The sequence below is a fragment of the Felis catus genome, chromosome C1, assembly GCF_018350175.1.
Source record: "Felis catus isolate Fca126 chromosome C1, F.catus_Fca126_mat1.0, whole genome shotgun sequence".
In the NCBI taxonomy this organism is placed as follows: Eukaryota; Metazoa; Chordata; class Mammalia; order Carnivora; family Felidae; genus Felis; species Felis catus.
In genome coordinates, this window is record NC_058375.1 from 42,839,753 (window position 1) to 42,853,871 (window position 14,119).

The following is a 14,119-nucleotide window of genomic DNA, read 5'->3' on the forward strand; positions in this document are numbered from 1 at the left end:
TGGCTTAAAACAACACACACATTTATTACCTCATAGTTTCCATGGGTGAGTTGGCTGAGGACAGCTTAGTTGGGTCCTCTGCATAGGATCTTATAGGCTGCAGTAAAGGTGTTGGCCAGGGCTGGGTTCTCATCTGGAGGCTTGACTGCAGAAGGGTCCGTGTCCAGGTTTACTCAGGTTGCTGGCAAAATTCATTTCCTTGCAGCTATGGAGAATGAGAACTTTAGTTTTTTAGGGGTAATGGGCCAGAGTCTGCCCTCAGCTCCTAAAGCACAGCACCCTGCCACATGGCCCTTTGCTTATGCACTTCACAGCATAGCAGCTAGCTTATTTGAGGCCTGCAGGAGAGAGTGAGTCTGCTAGCAGGACAATCTTACATAACAAAACAAAATCACAGGAATGACATCCCATCTCCTTTGCCACATACTGTTGGCTAGAAGCAAGTCACAGGTCATGCCTACACTCAAAGGCATACAAAGGCATGAACACCAAGAGGCAGGCATCACAGGGGACTCCTTAGAGTCCAGGTGCCACAATAACTATTATTAATAAATTGGTATCTAAGTTTATAGATGTTTTTTCCTATACGTATATAATTGAATGTCAGGGTTTTTTTTTTTTTTAAGTTTATGTATGTATTTTGAGAGAGCGAGTGAGTGGGGAAGGGCAGAGAGAGGGAGAGACAGAATTCCAAGCAGGCTTTGTGCTGTCAACGCAGAGCCTGACTTGGGGCTTGAACCCAGGAACCATGATGTGAGATCATGACCTGAGCCGAGATCAAGAGTCGGACGCCTAACTGACTGAGCTGCCCAGGCACCCTGAATATCTGTTTTGAAGCAAAAACCAGACCATGCTCATAGTTTGTTTTGCAACTGGCTTGTATAACAGTATCATGAACAATATAACAATAGCATTTTTTCAGGTCAATAAATGTAGATCCATATCACCTAATGACCGTATCGTATCCCATTAAATGAATATGATAATCAGTTCCCTCTTGTAAAATATTGAGTTTGCTTGTAATTTATGCCACCTTTTACCAGGCTGCCACAGAAGAGTACATGAGTACTCTTGCCCACACTACTCCAGTACTGGATGTGATCTGTTGCTGTCAGTGGGTTTTGACTAAAATGTACACATGAAACTGAATACTCTCCCTTTTTCTCCTCTCTCTTCCTACATATCTGTTTTAGATAAGAAGGCTGACTGCACAATCACGATGGCTGACTCCGACTTACTGGCTTTAATGACTGGTAAAATGAATCCTCAGTCGGTAAGTATGATGGGGCTTATTTCCTCCTAGTAGATGGGTCTTTTAGCCCATTCCATTTCATCTCCCACCTCAGCCTCATACCATAAAGTGCAAAGTGGTCAAACCCACAAAACTCAGTGTTCCCTAAAATGTTCACTTAACAAATGACAAACATTTGTGGAGCAGGCTATGTGCCAGGCACTGTCTTGTGTGCTGGAAATACCCAGATGAATAAGAAAGAGTTCCCATGCACAGGGCATCCACAATTTGGTATGAGACAGACCTGCAAAAGAGTTAAGTATATCCAAGTATCCATGGTGCCATGGCCAGCTTGTGGACAGGGGAACGTGGGGGGATGGTGCACCCATGTCTTCCTGGACCAGCACAGAAAGCCTCACAGCAGAGGAAGTGACACTTGAACTGAATCTTAAGAGTGACCAAAAGTCAACTGTGCATAGATGGAGAGTAGGAGCAATCCAGGGGAAAGGAGCAATGTGAACAAAGGCATGACCTCGTACATTCCGCATCTTTCTTTGCCCCATGCTCTTTTGGTCTGAACTACCTTCCCTGACAAACTCCTTTCCTTTCAAAATTAGCCCAGATGTTATCCCCTAAGACCTCCTTACAAGTTGTTGGGGAACCATAGCCAGTCGCTCTTCCTGGCCATCTACTGGAAGCAAGCTTAGCACTTGTCACATTATATTAGTCATGATGTGCCTATTTCTTCTCCATTAGATCGTGAGTGTCTCAAAGGAACAAACCATGCCTTATTCATCTTCATGTCTCCAGAACTTAGCGTGATGCCTGACATTTTTAGGTTATCACTAAACAATTGCTGGATTAAACTGTATTTGTCTAAAATGTATTTATGCCTTGTGTAGATTTTCCTGGTTCCCAAATCATCAAGGGTCTTTTTATACTCTTTAGTCACACAGTGTTGAACAGACTTGATACACTAAGCTTTCATTAGACAGAGATAACAAAAAGAAACTGATGCTTCTTTCCATTGTATGTTTTTTTTGTTGTTGCCTCAGCCAGCTTTGTTTCAGGTCTTATTCCTGCAGCCCCCTGGTAATTCAAAAGATTGGATAAAACAACTGAGTCTGACTCACACTAGTATTCCTTTTTAAAATGTTTTCTCTAAGCAACTAAGCCTGTTTCAGTTGATGCTTTGACAAGCGAGAGACTCGCATCTGTGACGTTTCAGCTGATTACACACCATTGGTACTGACATCTCCTCCCATGGAGCCTGCTCCAAAAATCTGGACAAAATAGAGACCACCAGTATAGGAGCTGGCTGTCCTTGTCCTTCCCACCCACTGCTCCTCGTTCCACTGTGCACTCCGTGCACCTCCTCGGCAGGGTGATCAGACTTCACTTGTCAGCTGCCTCCATTCTCAGTTTATCTGTTTACCATCCATTCAGGGAAGCAAAGTATCCTTCAGCCTTTTGTTTTGTTTTGTTTTGTTTTTGAATTTTTGAACACCTGTTAGCACTCAAAGGAATTAAAGATTAAAATGGCAGGTATTTCTATTAATATGCTAATGGCCTTCCGTTATGCTTAGAGGATTTGATTGGAAACCATTAAATGCACTGGAAATTATAATTTCAGTGTTTGGCTACAGTTGAAACAAAGCAGTGTGCTCTCCAGTGTAAAGCACACATGAAGAACACCTAGGGTTCAGATTAAAGCGATCCTTATGCTTGGACTCCCTAAAGGGTGAAAATTCGTGTTTTCTCTATAATACTCAGTAAATAAAAAGTCATTTTCTCTTTTAATTGAAAAAAAGGAAAGATGGTGAGTTTCTCTGTTAGGTACTACTGGTCCATATTTTTGAGGACATATGTTAAATATGTTGTATTCTGAGACACTTGACCTTTAAGTCATCAGACAGAAGGCTGTGTGCCATATAGAAAGGAAATATTTAGTTTGTCCAGACAGAGGAGGAGAGAAAAAGAAAAGGAATTAGTCACCCTTACCAGAAGGTGTAGAAAAGGCAGAGCTCTGTGCATTCTCATGGATAAGGCAGAAGAGCTCCTAACTTCTTAATGGACTTGCTTAGAAAGCTAAGACTACCAGGAACTTTTTTCATCTAATCTAGCCTTTCCTTATTTTGACAGTTTTGTTAAAAGAGATCGTAGCAGGAAAATCATGCTATGTTCCCAATTTTGCTATTATTTCTCTTAAGTTTTCCTGGGATTTTATTACATGATAAATTTAGCAAACATCAAGTGATCTAATCCCAGGCAGTTGTTAAATGGAACAAATTGTGGCTCTGCACTTCCGGGTTGGTTTGATTCTTCTTCTTGAGCCAAAGGCTAACACCAGCACCTCCGTCTCAGCAGGCTGCCTGGCCTCCCTCTGTAGGGGTAAATCCTTTATCATGCAGACCAAAAAAAATTGGCGACATTTCATCCACATTGTATCAAATCTCACAAGTATCTAAGTGATACTTAGTGTTACGCATGTGTTTTTTCTCCCAGCAAACTACTGAAAATTTTAGTTCATATTCTTTTTTTTTTTTTTCAAGATTTTAGTTTAAAATAATCTCTATACCCAGTGTGGGGCTTGAATTTATAACCCAGAGATGAAGAGTCACATACTCTACCAACTGAGCCAGCCAGGCACCCTCATTTCATATTCTTGATCATGTGTGATATTTTAAAACAAAATCCATCTAGTATGAATCCACTTTGCTTACTATTTGGAAAAGATACCTTCTGTGAGGAAGGCAGATAAAGGTAGACTCAATTTCTAAGAGAAGACATTTGGGAAAGATGGGCCATGTGACTGCTCTTTGTAGAGCATGCCTTTTACAGAGCCTTCCTTTTGAGGAATCTAGATTTTTTTTAAAGTTCATTTTTATTTATTTTGAGAGATAGAGAGCTAGTGGGAGGGGGCAGAGAGAGAGAGGGAGACAGAATCCCAAGCAGGCTCAACCTGTCAGTGCAGAGCCCTCTGTGGGGCTCAAACCTGTGAACCACGAGATCATGACCTAAGCCAAAATCAAGAGCCGGAGGCTTAACTGACTGAGCCCTCCAGGTGCCTCAAGGAATCTAGTTCTAAATCTATTCCGGAAAGCCAAGTTTCATATTTTGAATAAAGTTTAAGAGACCTGGACAAATAAATGATCTCAGGGCTGGATCATCTAGAAATATCAGCAATCTCAAAACAAAAAACATCAAGTAATAAATTTTCTTTCTTTTTACTCACAGGCATTCTTTCAAGGCAAATTGAAAATCACGGGCAACATGGGTCTGGCTATGAAGTTACAAAATCTTCAGCTTCAGCCAGGCAAAGCTAAGCTGTGAAGAAGTCCCTTTGCCTATCTTTGAAAATTAAGATGAGATATATAGATACATATCCATATATTTCATTGTCAGAACTTAGATGGAAACCACACACTGGCAAATAATGTGTTTTTAAATGGGTGTGACCAATCCTGTTTTTCCTGAACTCTGGGTGAATAGAGCCTGCTGGTGTACTGCTGCTTTTGCTGAATTGCATACAACTGTGCATTACAAAGTTAATATGGTAATTATGGTTTGGGGTAAAATTGAGTTTCAGAATAAAATTAGGAACAGCAAGATCTAAAAACTATGTAAACAAAAGCTCTCATTTTGCTTATAAAGTATATTTAAAGAGCATTCTGCTGAAAATTGACTTTAAGTTTTCCTTGGGAGAACTAGGGAAGAAACCGAATACCAGTAGCTGGTAATTAGTGTTGTGCAGTTAATGAGTTAACCTATTTTGCATTAATAGTTTTTAATTCTGTACTGGGATGTTTTAAAAAACTTGAATTTTGCACTTCATGCTATCAAAATGGTATTTTCTTCCCAAATCAAAATAAATCTGATCAGAGCTGGGGGCAAAAAATCTATAGGTGAACACAGGCCTATTTTTAAAATAAAAATATTTTTAAGATGAGTTTCCTTCTTGAAACATCAGTGTATTAATCATAAAATGCTGTTGTTAAAAATAATTGAACAAATAAAGTTGGCTTTGAGATGCACAGTTTTCAAAGTATAATCTCATTTAATTAAATTTGTAAAGCTCTCAGTCCTTTGTTATAATTTTCCTTTTTCATGTAAGTTTGGTTTAACTAATTAGCCACATTTAATTTATCTTTCTTCCTGATTTTTCTAATGCTAATGTTATTTCTTATAACTCAGTAAGATACAGGGTAAAATGCTTTTGGAAGAATGTTTGATAGAAAATTAAAATAACTCTTCCTGATCTCCTTTGTTTTTATTGTGTATGTTCTTTTTGTTCAGCGCAAGTCTTATTGATAGAGAGTAAGAGAAACATTGGGGGATTGACAGTCTGGTTATCTAGGTGTGCTCTGCTCGTTACTTTGATGTGATCACTAGGTCTTGATAGAGGAGGCAGTGTGTTGTAGTGGGAAGAGCACTGGACTAGGGGCCAGGAGTCTTGTTTCTCCCAGGCAAATAAATAGCAGCCTGCTGGGCCTGTTAGAAAACTTTTCAAAGAGGGGATTAAGTAGGGGGTCTCTAAGGTCCTCTCTGCTCTGATAATCCTGGCCACAGAGCCCAGCAGAAGTGTTCTAGGGGTTGTATACAGGCCTCACCTTTCTTTTGTTAACGTGTCTCTTCACCAAAAGGTGGCCAAAGGTAAAAAGCCAGGTTTATTGGCTAGATGTTTGGGTCCTGTGCTAATCAAATCAGGATTATGGGTCAGATCCCCTTTGACCATTCAGCTTTGCATGCATGTGCTGTGACCAACAGAAAAGCATCTGGTGACGGGGGAAAGACAGTATATTAAACCAACATAAATTGGTCTCAAGTTCCATAAAATGAATTCAGAACAGAATTCAGACCTACTTCCTAATCATAGTAGCTTCTTACCCTGAGAAGAAAAAGACTTCCAAGAAAAAAAAGTTCCAACAGAATACCTGTTGTTTATCTGTAGTTTGGATTTACTTTATCATTCTGCTGTTACTTGTGCCAGATAACAAAAGATGCCTGAAATAGGCTTTAGGATGAACCTTAAAACAAACAAACAAACACCAAAAAACAAATAACACCAAACACAAAAGAAAACTAGCTCTTGGAGCAGAAATATTTTCATATGTATGCAATTTATATGTATAATAGATAATGATGAAATATTATTAGTAGCAGTTTAATTTCTAGGGAAGGAAGCATCGTGGTTTGGAGGAAAGGTTAACAGGTCTGGGTTAAAACTGCTGCTGTTAGTGGTTTTGCTATTTGAGCAGGTTGGGTCTCAAGTTGCCTGATCTATAAGTGAAGATACTAATATTTGCCTCCTAGGATTATTGAGAATCTAGAGACAGAACATATGTAAAGCACCTAAATTAGTGTTAGGTACATCAGTCACTTAGTAAACGTGAGTTTGCTTACTGTTCCCACAACTACTGCCTCCTCTTGCCTCTGTGATAGGTGATATGAAGTCTCTATTATTTTCTTATGTCCCACTTTTGGAATCTTTTTTTGTTTGTTCATTAACAAATATTTATTGAGTGTCTACCAAACAGGGTAATATATTGAAGGTGCAATGCTGGGCACTGGAGGTAGTGGTGAGCTTTTCCCATCATGGTGTTTACAGTCGAGAGGGAGAGACAGTTTACCAAAGAGATGGATGACTGCTATAGACAGTGATGTGCTATGCAGGAAATGGTCAGGGTGCTGTGATGAAGAATCACAGTGAGGGGCCTTCATTGAGACTGGTTACAGGAGACATCTCTGAGCAGGTGATATTTAAACTGAGATATAAAGGTGCAAAGAACAGTGCATGGAAGGGTGGGAAGGGGGCCAATGTGAGTGGAATATAGTGAGCTGGAAGGATAGGTCCAAGATGAGGTTGGACAGGTAGATACATAGGAACCAATTGTATTGGAATTTGTTCATTATGGTAAGGCACTTAGAATCTTTTGAAGATGTGGCTTTCCATCCATTTATTTCTCACTCCTGCTGCCTATCCACTTTGCCATTATACCCTAAGTCTAGGACCCAGGTTAATGCAGCAGCTGTTATCTGGAGCATTGTGGTCGTCAAGGCAGAGGAAGAGAAAAAGGCAAAATGCACTTTGGCTCTTAAAGTTTCCACCCCAAAGTGATACATATCACTTTTGCTCCCATTTATTTGTCCAAAGAAAGTCACATGCTCCACCTAATTTCAGAATCTTACCAGGTACCTGGAGAGAATGGAGTTAGAATATTTATGAAAGACAGAATGGCCATATGCAAGGGAATGAAAGAACTTAAACTGTCACTGTAGTTGTTGTGTGGAGAATGTACCCCTTTACTGGGGGGAGAGGGCCAAAGAGTGGGTATCCAGGTGCAAGAAGATGGTGTCCTGGACTAGGGTGTTGGTGGCAGATGTGGATGTGGATGTGGAAAAGTAGGTGGAGGGAGAGCTGACAGAATTTGATGACTGGACGTAGAGGCAAGAATGACTTCCAGGTGAATGGTGGGTCATGACTGGTATGACCAGGAGACAAAGGGATTTTAGGGACAGTCACTGAAATAATAAGCTCCACTTTTGAACTTACTAACTTTGAGATGCCTGAGAGATTTGCAAGTGAAGATATCAGAGAGGCAGTTGGATTTACAAAACTGGAGCTTAGAGATGAGGTCAGCTTAGAGATATACATTTGGAGGTCATGGGCATCTGGGTGGTATTTAAAGTTATAGGAATGGCTGATATCACCTGGGGAGGAAAGGAGGGCATGGAGTAAGCCTTGAGGAACTTCAGCTTTAGAGTTCAGGTGGAGGAGGAGGATCTATCTGGCAAAGGGGATGAAGAAGAGGGGCTTAGAGGTTAAGAGAAGTTTCTCTAGAGAAGAGTATATGTAGTCAAAGGGTGGGAATGGTCATCTATGCTTTGCTCTGTAAGGTCAAGTAAGATGATGTCTGAAAGTGTGTTTTGGATTAAATTTGGCAACATGGAAGTCACTGGTGATCACTTACAAAATTAGTTTCAGTGGAGTAGTAGGGCTAAAAGCTAGATTGGAATTGGTTTCATAAAGAGCTATGAATAATAACAGAAAAGTTCCATTTGGTAGTGATATGCTCAGTTTCCAAGTGATTAATACAGAGCAAGCACATTAGCTAATACTTTTAGCTCTAAGTTAGGTCATCTTGCATAGCACACATTTTGCAACAACAACATCTTGCTGTTCTCTGTGCCCACCCTCACCATTTTCTCCCTGCCTCCACCCCAATCCACTTGGCAAATTCCTTTTCATGCCTTAGCTTTCAGGAAGCTGTTTGCCCCAAGTTGAGTTAATCATTCCTTTGTAGTAATTTGTTTCTGTTTCCCTGAACAGAGACTGCATCTCATGCATCCATTTTGATCCCCCCAGCACAGAGTCTTGGCTTGCTGTCATTAAGTAAATGAATGAGATAAGTTGAATAACAATTTGAAAACAATTCACAGGGGGTTTCTGAGTATAGGAAGCTTGTCACAGAAATACATTCTCTATTACAGTGACCTTCTGTTGCCCTGATGATGAAAGAGAACATTAAAAATTCTCCTTTAGCCTGACTTAACCTGCTCTTTTTTGAGAATATTTGCAGCTTCTTAGAATAGTCTTTCAATTTAAGATTGAAGCAGCTCGAGTAATAAGAAAAGTCAGTTTGTGGTTTTATTACGTTTTTAAAAACAAATTGGCCTAGTAGGTTCTGTGTGCATGAAAATCATTAACCCTGTTGCTGTATTTATCCAGATGAATTCAGACTCTCAGATTTCTACAATCCTTGTTGAATATGTAGAACCACAACAATGGAGAACACAATTAGGAAGCTGAATGTGGAGGTCGGGGTAGTGTGGAGGAGTCACTGAAGTGTGATCATAAGAACTTGGATCAGGTCCTGTCTGCCTCTGGGAAGCTAAGTTAGGGTAAGGCACTTAAATCTCACCAGTCTTTGGTTTCTTCCTCTGCAAAAGGGGGGCACTGTTAATTCTTTTTTAATAGTCTCATTGGACTGTAAACATCTTGAGGGTAGAAACTCTCGGTTATTCATCTCTGTGTCTCTTGTATTAATACAGTGTCTACCGGAGTAAGCATCAATAAAGTTTCTCAAGTATTAGGCAATGATCATTAAAGTTCTTTTTAATATTTATTTATTTATTTTTGAGAGAGAGAGAGAGAGAGAGAGAGAGCGCGAGCATGAGCAGAGAAGAGGCAGAGAGAGAGGGAGACACAGAGTCTGAAACAGGCTCCAGGCTCTGAGCTGTCAACACAGAGCTTGATGTGGGGCTCAAATTCACAAACTGTGAGATTATGACCTGAGCCGAAGTCAGACGCTTAAGCAACTGAGCCACCCAGGCGCCCCATTAAAGTTCTTTTTAAGTTGTAAAATCCTTTTGAAAGGTTCAATCACATATAAATATAAACCCCTTCTGTTTTCCCTATATATGTCACCTTAGAAGAAAGAAGTAATGAAATTAAATCCTGTAATTAATACCTTTATCTTCTGAAACTTTAGAAAATAATACCTTAGAGCAGCCTGGTATAGGAAACTATGGGCCCATCAGATGTGGGTTTGGGTCCTAGCTCTGACACTTAAACAACTTTGGGACCTTGAGCTAATAATAAGTAAGGACTCTGAGCTTGCTTCTCCTTTTGGAAAAGGAATAATTATGTCCACCTTGCTGGCTGTAAGGATTAGCAATTATAGCTGTAAAATGTCAAGCCACATAGTAGATACTCAATAGATGGTGCCTAATGTTATATGAGACATTTTTTAACAGGAAGGAATTTATTCATTGGAACATTTTATGACAGTTTTTTTGAGTTCAGATATTATGCTAGCTTCAGGACTGGGGACAGTTTCCTTATTTTTTTGGACTGTCCACATCCTTACATTTTCTTCTTCAAGAATCACTAAAATTTAATAATCTCTATAACTTAGTGAATGGATATAGAATATTTAGTTTGACTTTCAGAAGGTCTGCATTTTCAGCCAAAGATTACAGTTCTAGCTACCCCATGGCATAGTTGCTTTCTGAACACAAAGAATTTGCTGGATGTTGTTGACCAGAAAAAAATGGTAATCATCCAGATTGTAAATTACTGGGTAAATTACTCTGTGGGACTGGTTTTGTTTAGAGACCACACTGATGTGAATTAGGAATTGGGGGTATAGTACTACACTTGATCTTAGCCAAAAGGCCGAGAAGCGATTAGAATTGGGGGTATAGTACTAAACAGCTAATAAGAGCCCTGAAAGAATTACGTGCTATCAGGAACCACAGCCACGTCTAGCCAAATTTTAAGAGTTTTTCTCAATAGAGAGTTACAAAATCTACTGGAAGGGTCCAGTATTAATATCTATCTGGAGACTACTGCAAACAAACAGCTCTTTAGTTCTTGGTAAGAACAGAGAATATTGGGCCAGATTTCTGGCCCTTACAAATGTGTCTGATTCTATTTGGCAGGGAGTTTAATCTGGTATGGAATTTTAGCCAGACTTCTTGGAGAAATATTTTTTTAATGTATCATATCCAAAATGTATTGCAAAACGTGATTCCACTTAATCTTTTCTATTAATACTCCTTTAAATATTAGCTAAATATTCACAGTGCTGTTTTCAGCAGCATGTAGTGTTTGACCTTTTAGTTACTGAATTTGTGGCCATAAACTTTTATGTAAAATTGGGGGAAATTCATTGTTATCTGCTACTTATTTAAATTGCAGGCAGAGAAGCAGTAGGTGCTACAGTTTTCTAATTAACTACCAAACAGTGGCACATTTCCTTTTTCTTTATAGATTATTGTGTAATTCACCTTTTAGAATACAGCACTTTTATCGTGTGTACAACACTCTGTTCAAGATCAGACACCTCATTTGAACAGAAATATATGGAAAAGTTCAGATGTGAAGATGCAACAGTATTAGGGAAAGATTGACCTAGGTGGGCAGAAAGAGCCTTCAGCTTGGCAAAGTGATACCCAAGGGCAGGGTGTGATGACAGTTCACAGATATTTATTTGAGAGATGGAAACACCAACGAGAGGGAGGAATTATTTTGCTTAGTTATTAGAACTAATGGGTAGAACTATAAAAGGGGAATTTCAGACTAAAAACCAGTTGAACTTCTTGACAATAAAAACTGGTCAAGAGTGGACTAAAAGCTCCAACACAGAGACGTTCCTAAACCAGGCTGGCAAAACAGGGCATCTGTGAAAGGTGTACTTTAACAGTGGCTAGAAGAGCATTTGAGTGGGAGAAAATATTTCATTGGCAGCCACTCTTTTGAGGATTTTTCCTTTTGCCATTTATCAAAATCTTGTTTCTATGTGTCAAAAAGAAGATTTGATTTTTTTTAAATAATATATTTACTTGTTTATAACTTGACTTGTTCTGCGACTTACTAGCTATCTTTGAAAGAAACAGAAATGAGTATTCAAAGCTTTTCAGTTTTCATAGCGTGAAAGCTGCCTGAGAGGTTTCTGTTGTTGTTGTTTGTTTTAGTCTTTTCTTAAGTCCATTTTTACTTAGCTTAAGACAGTAGAGCCTTAAAGCCACAGAATGGCAGCTGCCATGGAGGAGACCACTCTCACTGAAGTTGGAACCTGAGTGTGAATTCTACCTCGAGTACTCATTAGCTGGTCACCTGAGCAAGTTACTTATCCTCCCTGAGTACTGGTTTCTTAAAATAAGGGGACAGTAATACCATCATGCTTGTTGAAGATTCAGTGAAGTGACATCTGGGAAAATGCTATAGTACCCCGTACAGGTTTTGGTTATTAATGTTTGTATTACTTTTCTATTGCTGCTATAACAAATTACCATAAATGTAGCAGCTTACCTCCACATGAATATATTATCTCACAGTTCTGTAACTCGGGAAGTCTGGGGGGGTGTGGCTGGTTTCCCTGCTCCGGGTCTCATGAGGCTGAAGTCAAGGTGTTGGCTGCCCTGGGCTCTTATCTGGAAGCTCTGGGGGAGAATCTGCTTCCATGACCACTCAGGATGTTGGCAGAATTCAGTTCCATGCTGCTGTGGAATTGCATATCCCCATATCCTTGCTGGCAGCCTAGGGTTCTCAGTTTTTTTAATTTTTTTTTTTTTTTTTTTTTTAGTGTTTATTTATTTTTGAGACAGAGAGAGAGACCGAGCATGAGTGGGGGAGGGGCAGAGATAGAGGGAGACACAGAATCAGAAGCAGGCTTCAGGCTCTGAGCTGTCAGCACAGAACCCAATGTGGGGCTCAAACTCACAAACCATGAGGTCGTGACCTGAGCTGAAGCTAGACACTCAACCGACTGAGCCACCCTAGGGTTCTCAGTTTTTAGAGGCTGCCTACATTTCCTCTATCTTTAAAGCTGGTTGAGTCTTCATGTTTCACATCTCTCCGATCTCCCCTTCTGCTGTATCTCTCCTACCTCCAGCCAGAGAATGTTCTATGTTTTCAAAAACTCATGTGATTAGGTTAGGCCCACTGGATAATCCAAGATAATCTCCCTATTTCAAAATCCATAACCTGAATTACATTTGCAAAGTCCCTTTTGCTTCATAGTGTAACGTTCACAGGCTCTAGGGATTAGGGTATGGGTATTTTTGGGAGTTCATTCTGCCTACTACAGTAATGGTATTTGGGGCTGGAAAGGGACCTTACAGAAGATGAGATGAGGTTCTTGCCCTGGATGGTTTACAATCCAGTGGGGGAAAGAGATGAAAAACATACAGCAAAAAAAGTCCAATAATAAAAAGGGTTTGTATGGGATGTTCCAGGAGCCCAGAAGACCTTTTCTGTATCTGACTTGGCCTGTAGTTCTTCCATAATACCCTGCTTGTTCTTTGATGCTGTGTCTTTTATCAAAAGCCTTCAGATGGAAGGATTATGTGTCCATATACACAAAATAACACGATGCGATTTGATTTCTAAATGTCTGGAAAATCAAGCTGCTGTCATATCTCCATATTTGGGACTCTGCTACTTAATAAGGAAAGGTCTTGAGCCCTCAGCTCAAAGTAAGAGGAATTTTCTTCATCTCTGATGATGAAGTATTGACACCACCTTATCTTCCCTTATCTTGTTCCTTATCTCCCCTTTTTCCTCATCAACCCCCCATGAGAACCCTCTTGTCTTTCACTCCTAGCTCTCTCTGGTCACATGTATGTCTTTACTCCCCTCTTTTGAGTTTTCTTGTTTCTTATTGTTTTGAATTAGAAGGCACTTAGCCTGGATAATGCAGAGATTTCTGTTTAATTCTTGCCGCTTGACATTTCTATTTTAATCATGTTTTATAGATGTTTGGTGACAGTTTTGTAACAATAACAGCTGCCATTTATTGAGCACTTACCATGTGCCGGGTGCCGTGCAGAGTTCTGTACTTCCATTTTTTCATTTGCTTCTATTTTCTCATTTAATTTAGACAATCTGTGAGGGTATAGGTACTATTTTTATCTCCATTTGAACCCAGCTGGGGTTTGAATCCAAATCTAAGTCCAAAGCTTGTACTTGACAGCATGCACTACAGTAACATTAAACAGGAGCAGAAAATGAGGCTTGAAGGAGCCAAAGCAACACAAGTGGATTCGGAGTCCTCAACTCTTTATAGCTATTCTGAAAGAGAATTTCTTTCTTTCTTTCTTTCTTTCTTTCTTTCTTTCTTTCTTTCTTTCTTTCTTTCTTTCTTTCTTTCTTAATTTTTAAAAAATGTTTATTTTTGAGAGTGACAGAGAGACAGAGTGTAAGTGGGAGAGGGGCAGAGAGAGAGGGAGACACAGAATCCAAAGTAGGCCCCAGGCTCCGAAATGTCAGCACAGAGCCTGATGCGGGTCTCAAACCCACGAACTGTGAGATCATGACCTGAGCCAAAGTCGAACCCTTAACCTACTGAGCCACAGGTGCCCATAGAAGATTTCTTTCTAGAG

The 14,119-nt window shown here is 39.8% G+C and overlaps 1 protein-coding gene and 1 long non-coding RNA gene across 4 annotated transcripts in view; one reads left to right on the plus strand and one right to left on the minus strand.

Annotated features, from left to right (window-relative positions):
- Positions 1 to 5,489, plus strand: part of SCP2 (sterol carrier protein 2) — a 125,571-nt gene extending 120,082 nt beyond the window's left edge. For all 3 annotated transcript variants that reach the window (XM_011284984.4, XM_045035856.1, XM_045035857.1), the window contains 2 exons: positions 1,194 to 1,273; positions 4,469 to 5,489. In XM_011284984.4, the coding sequence (XP_011283286.1) occupies positions 1,194 to 1,273; positions 4,469 to 4,564 (176 nt within the window). In that variant the 3' untranslated portion in view covers positions 4,565 to 5,489. The remainder of the gene's footprint in view (positions 1 to 1,193; positions 1,274 to 4,468) is intronic.
- LOC105260831 overlaps positions 1 to 14,119 on the minus strand; it is a 17,013-nt gene continuing 2,894 nt past the window's right edge. The window contains exon 3 of the long non-coding RNA XR_002744488.2: positions 1 to 205. This is a non-coding gene — a long non-coding RNA (uncharacterized LOC105260831). The remainder of the gene's footprint in view (positions 206 to 14,119) is intronic.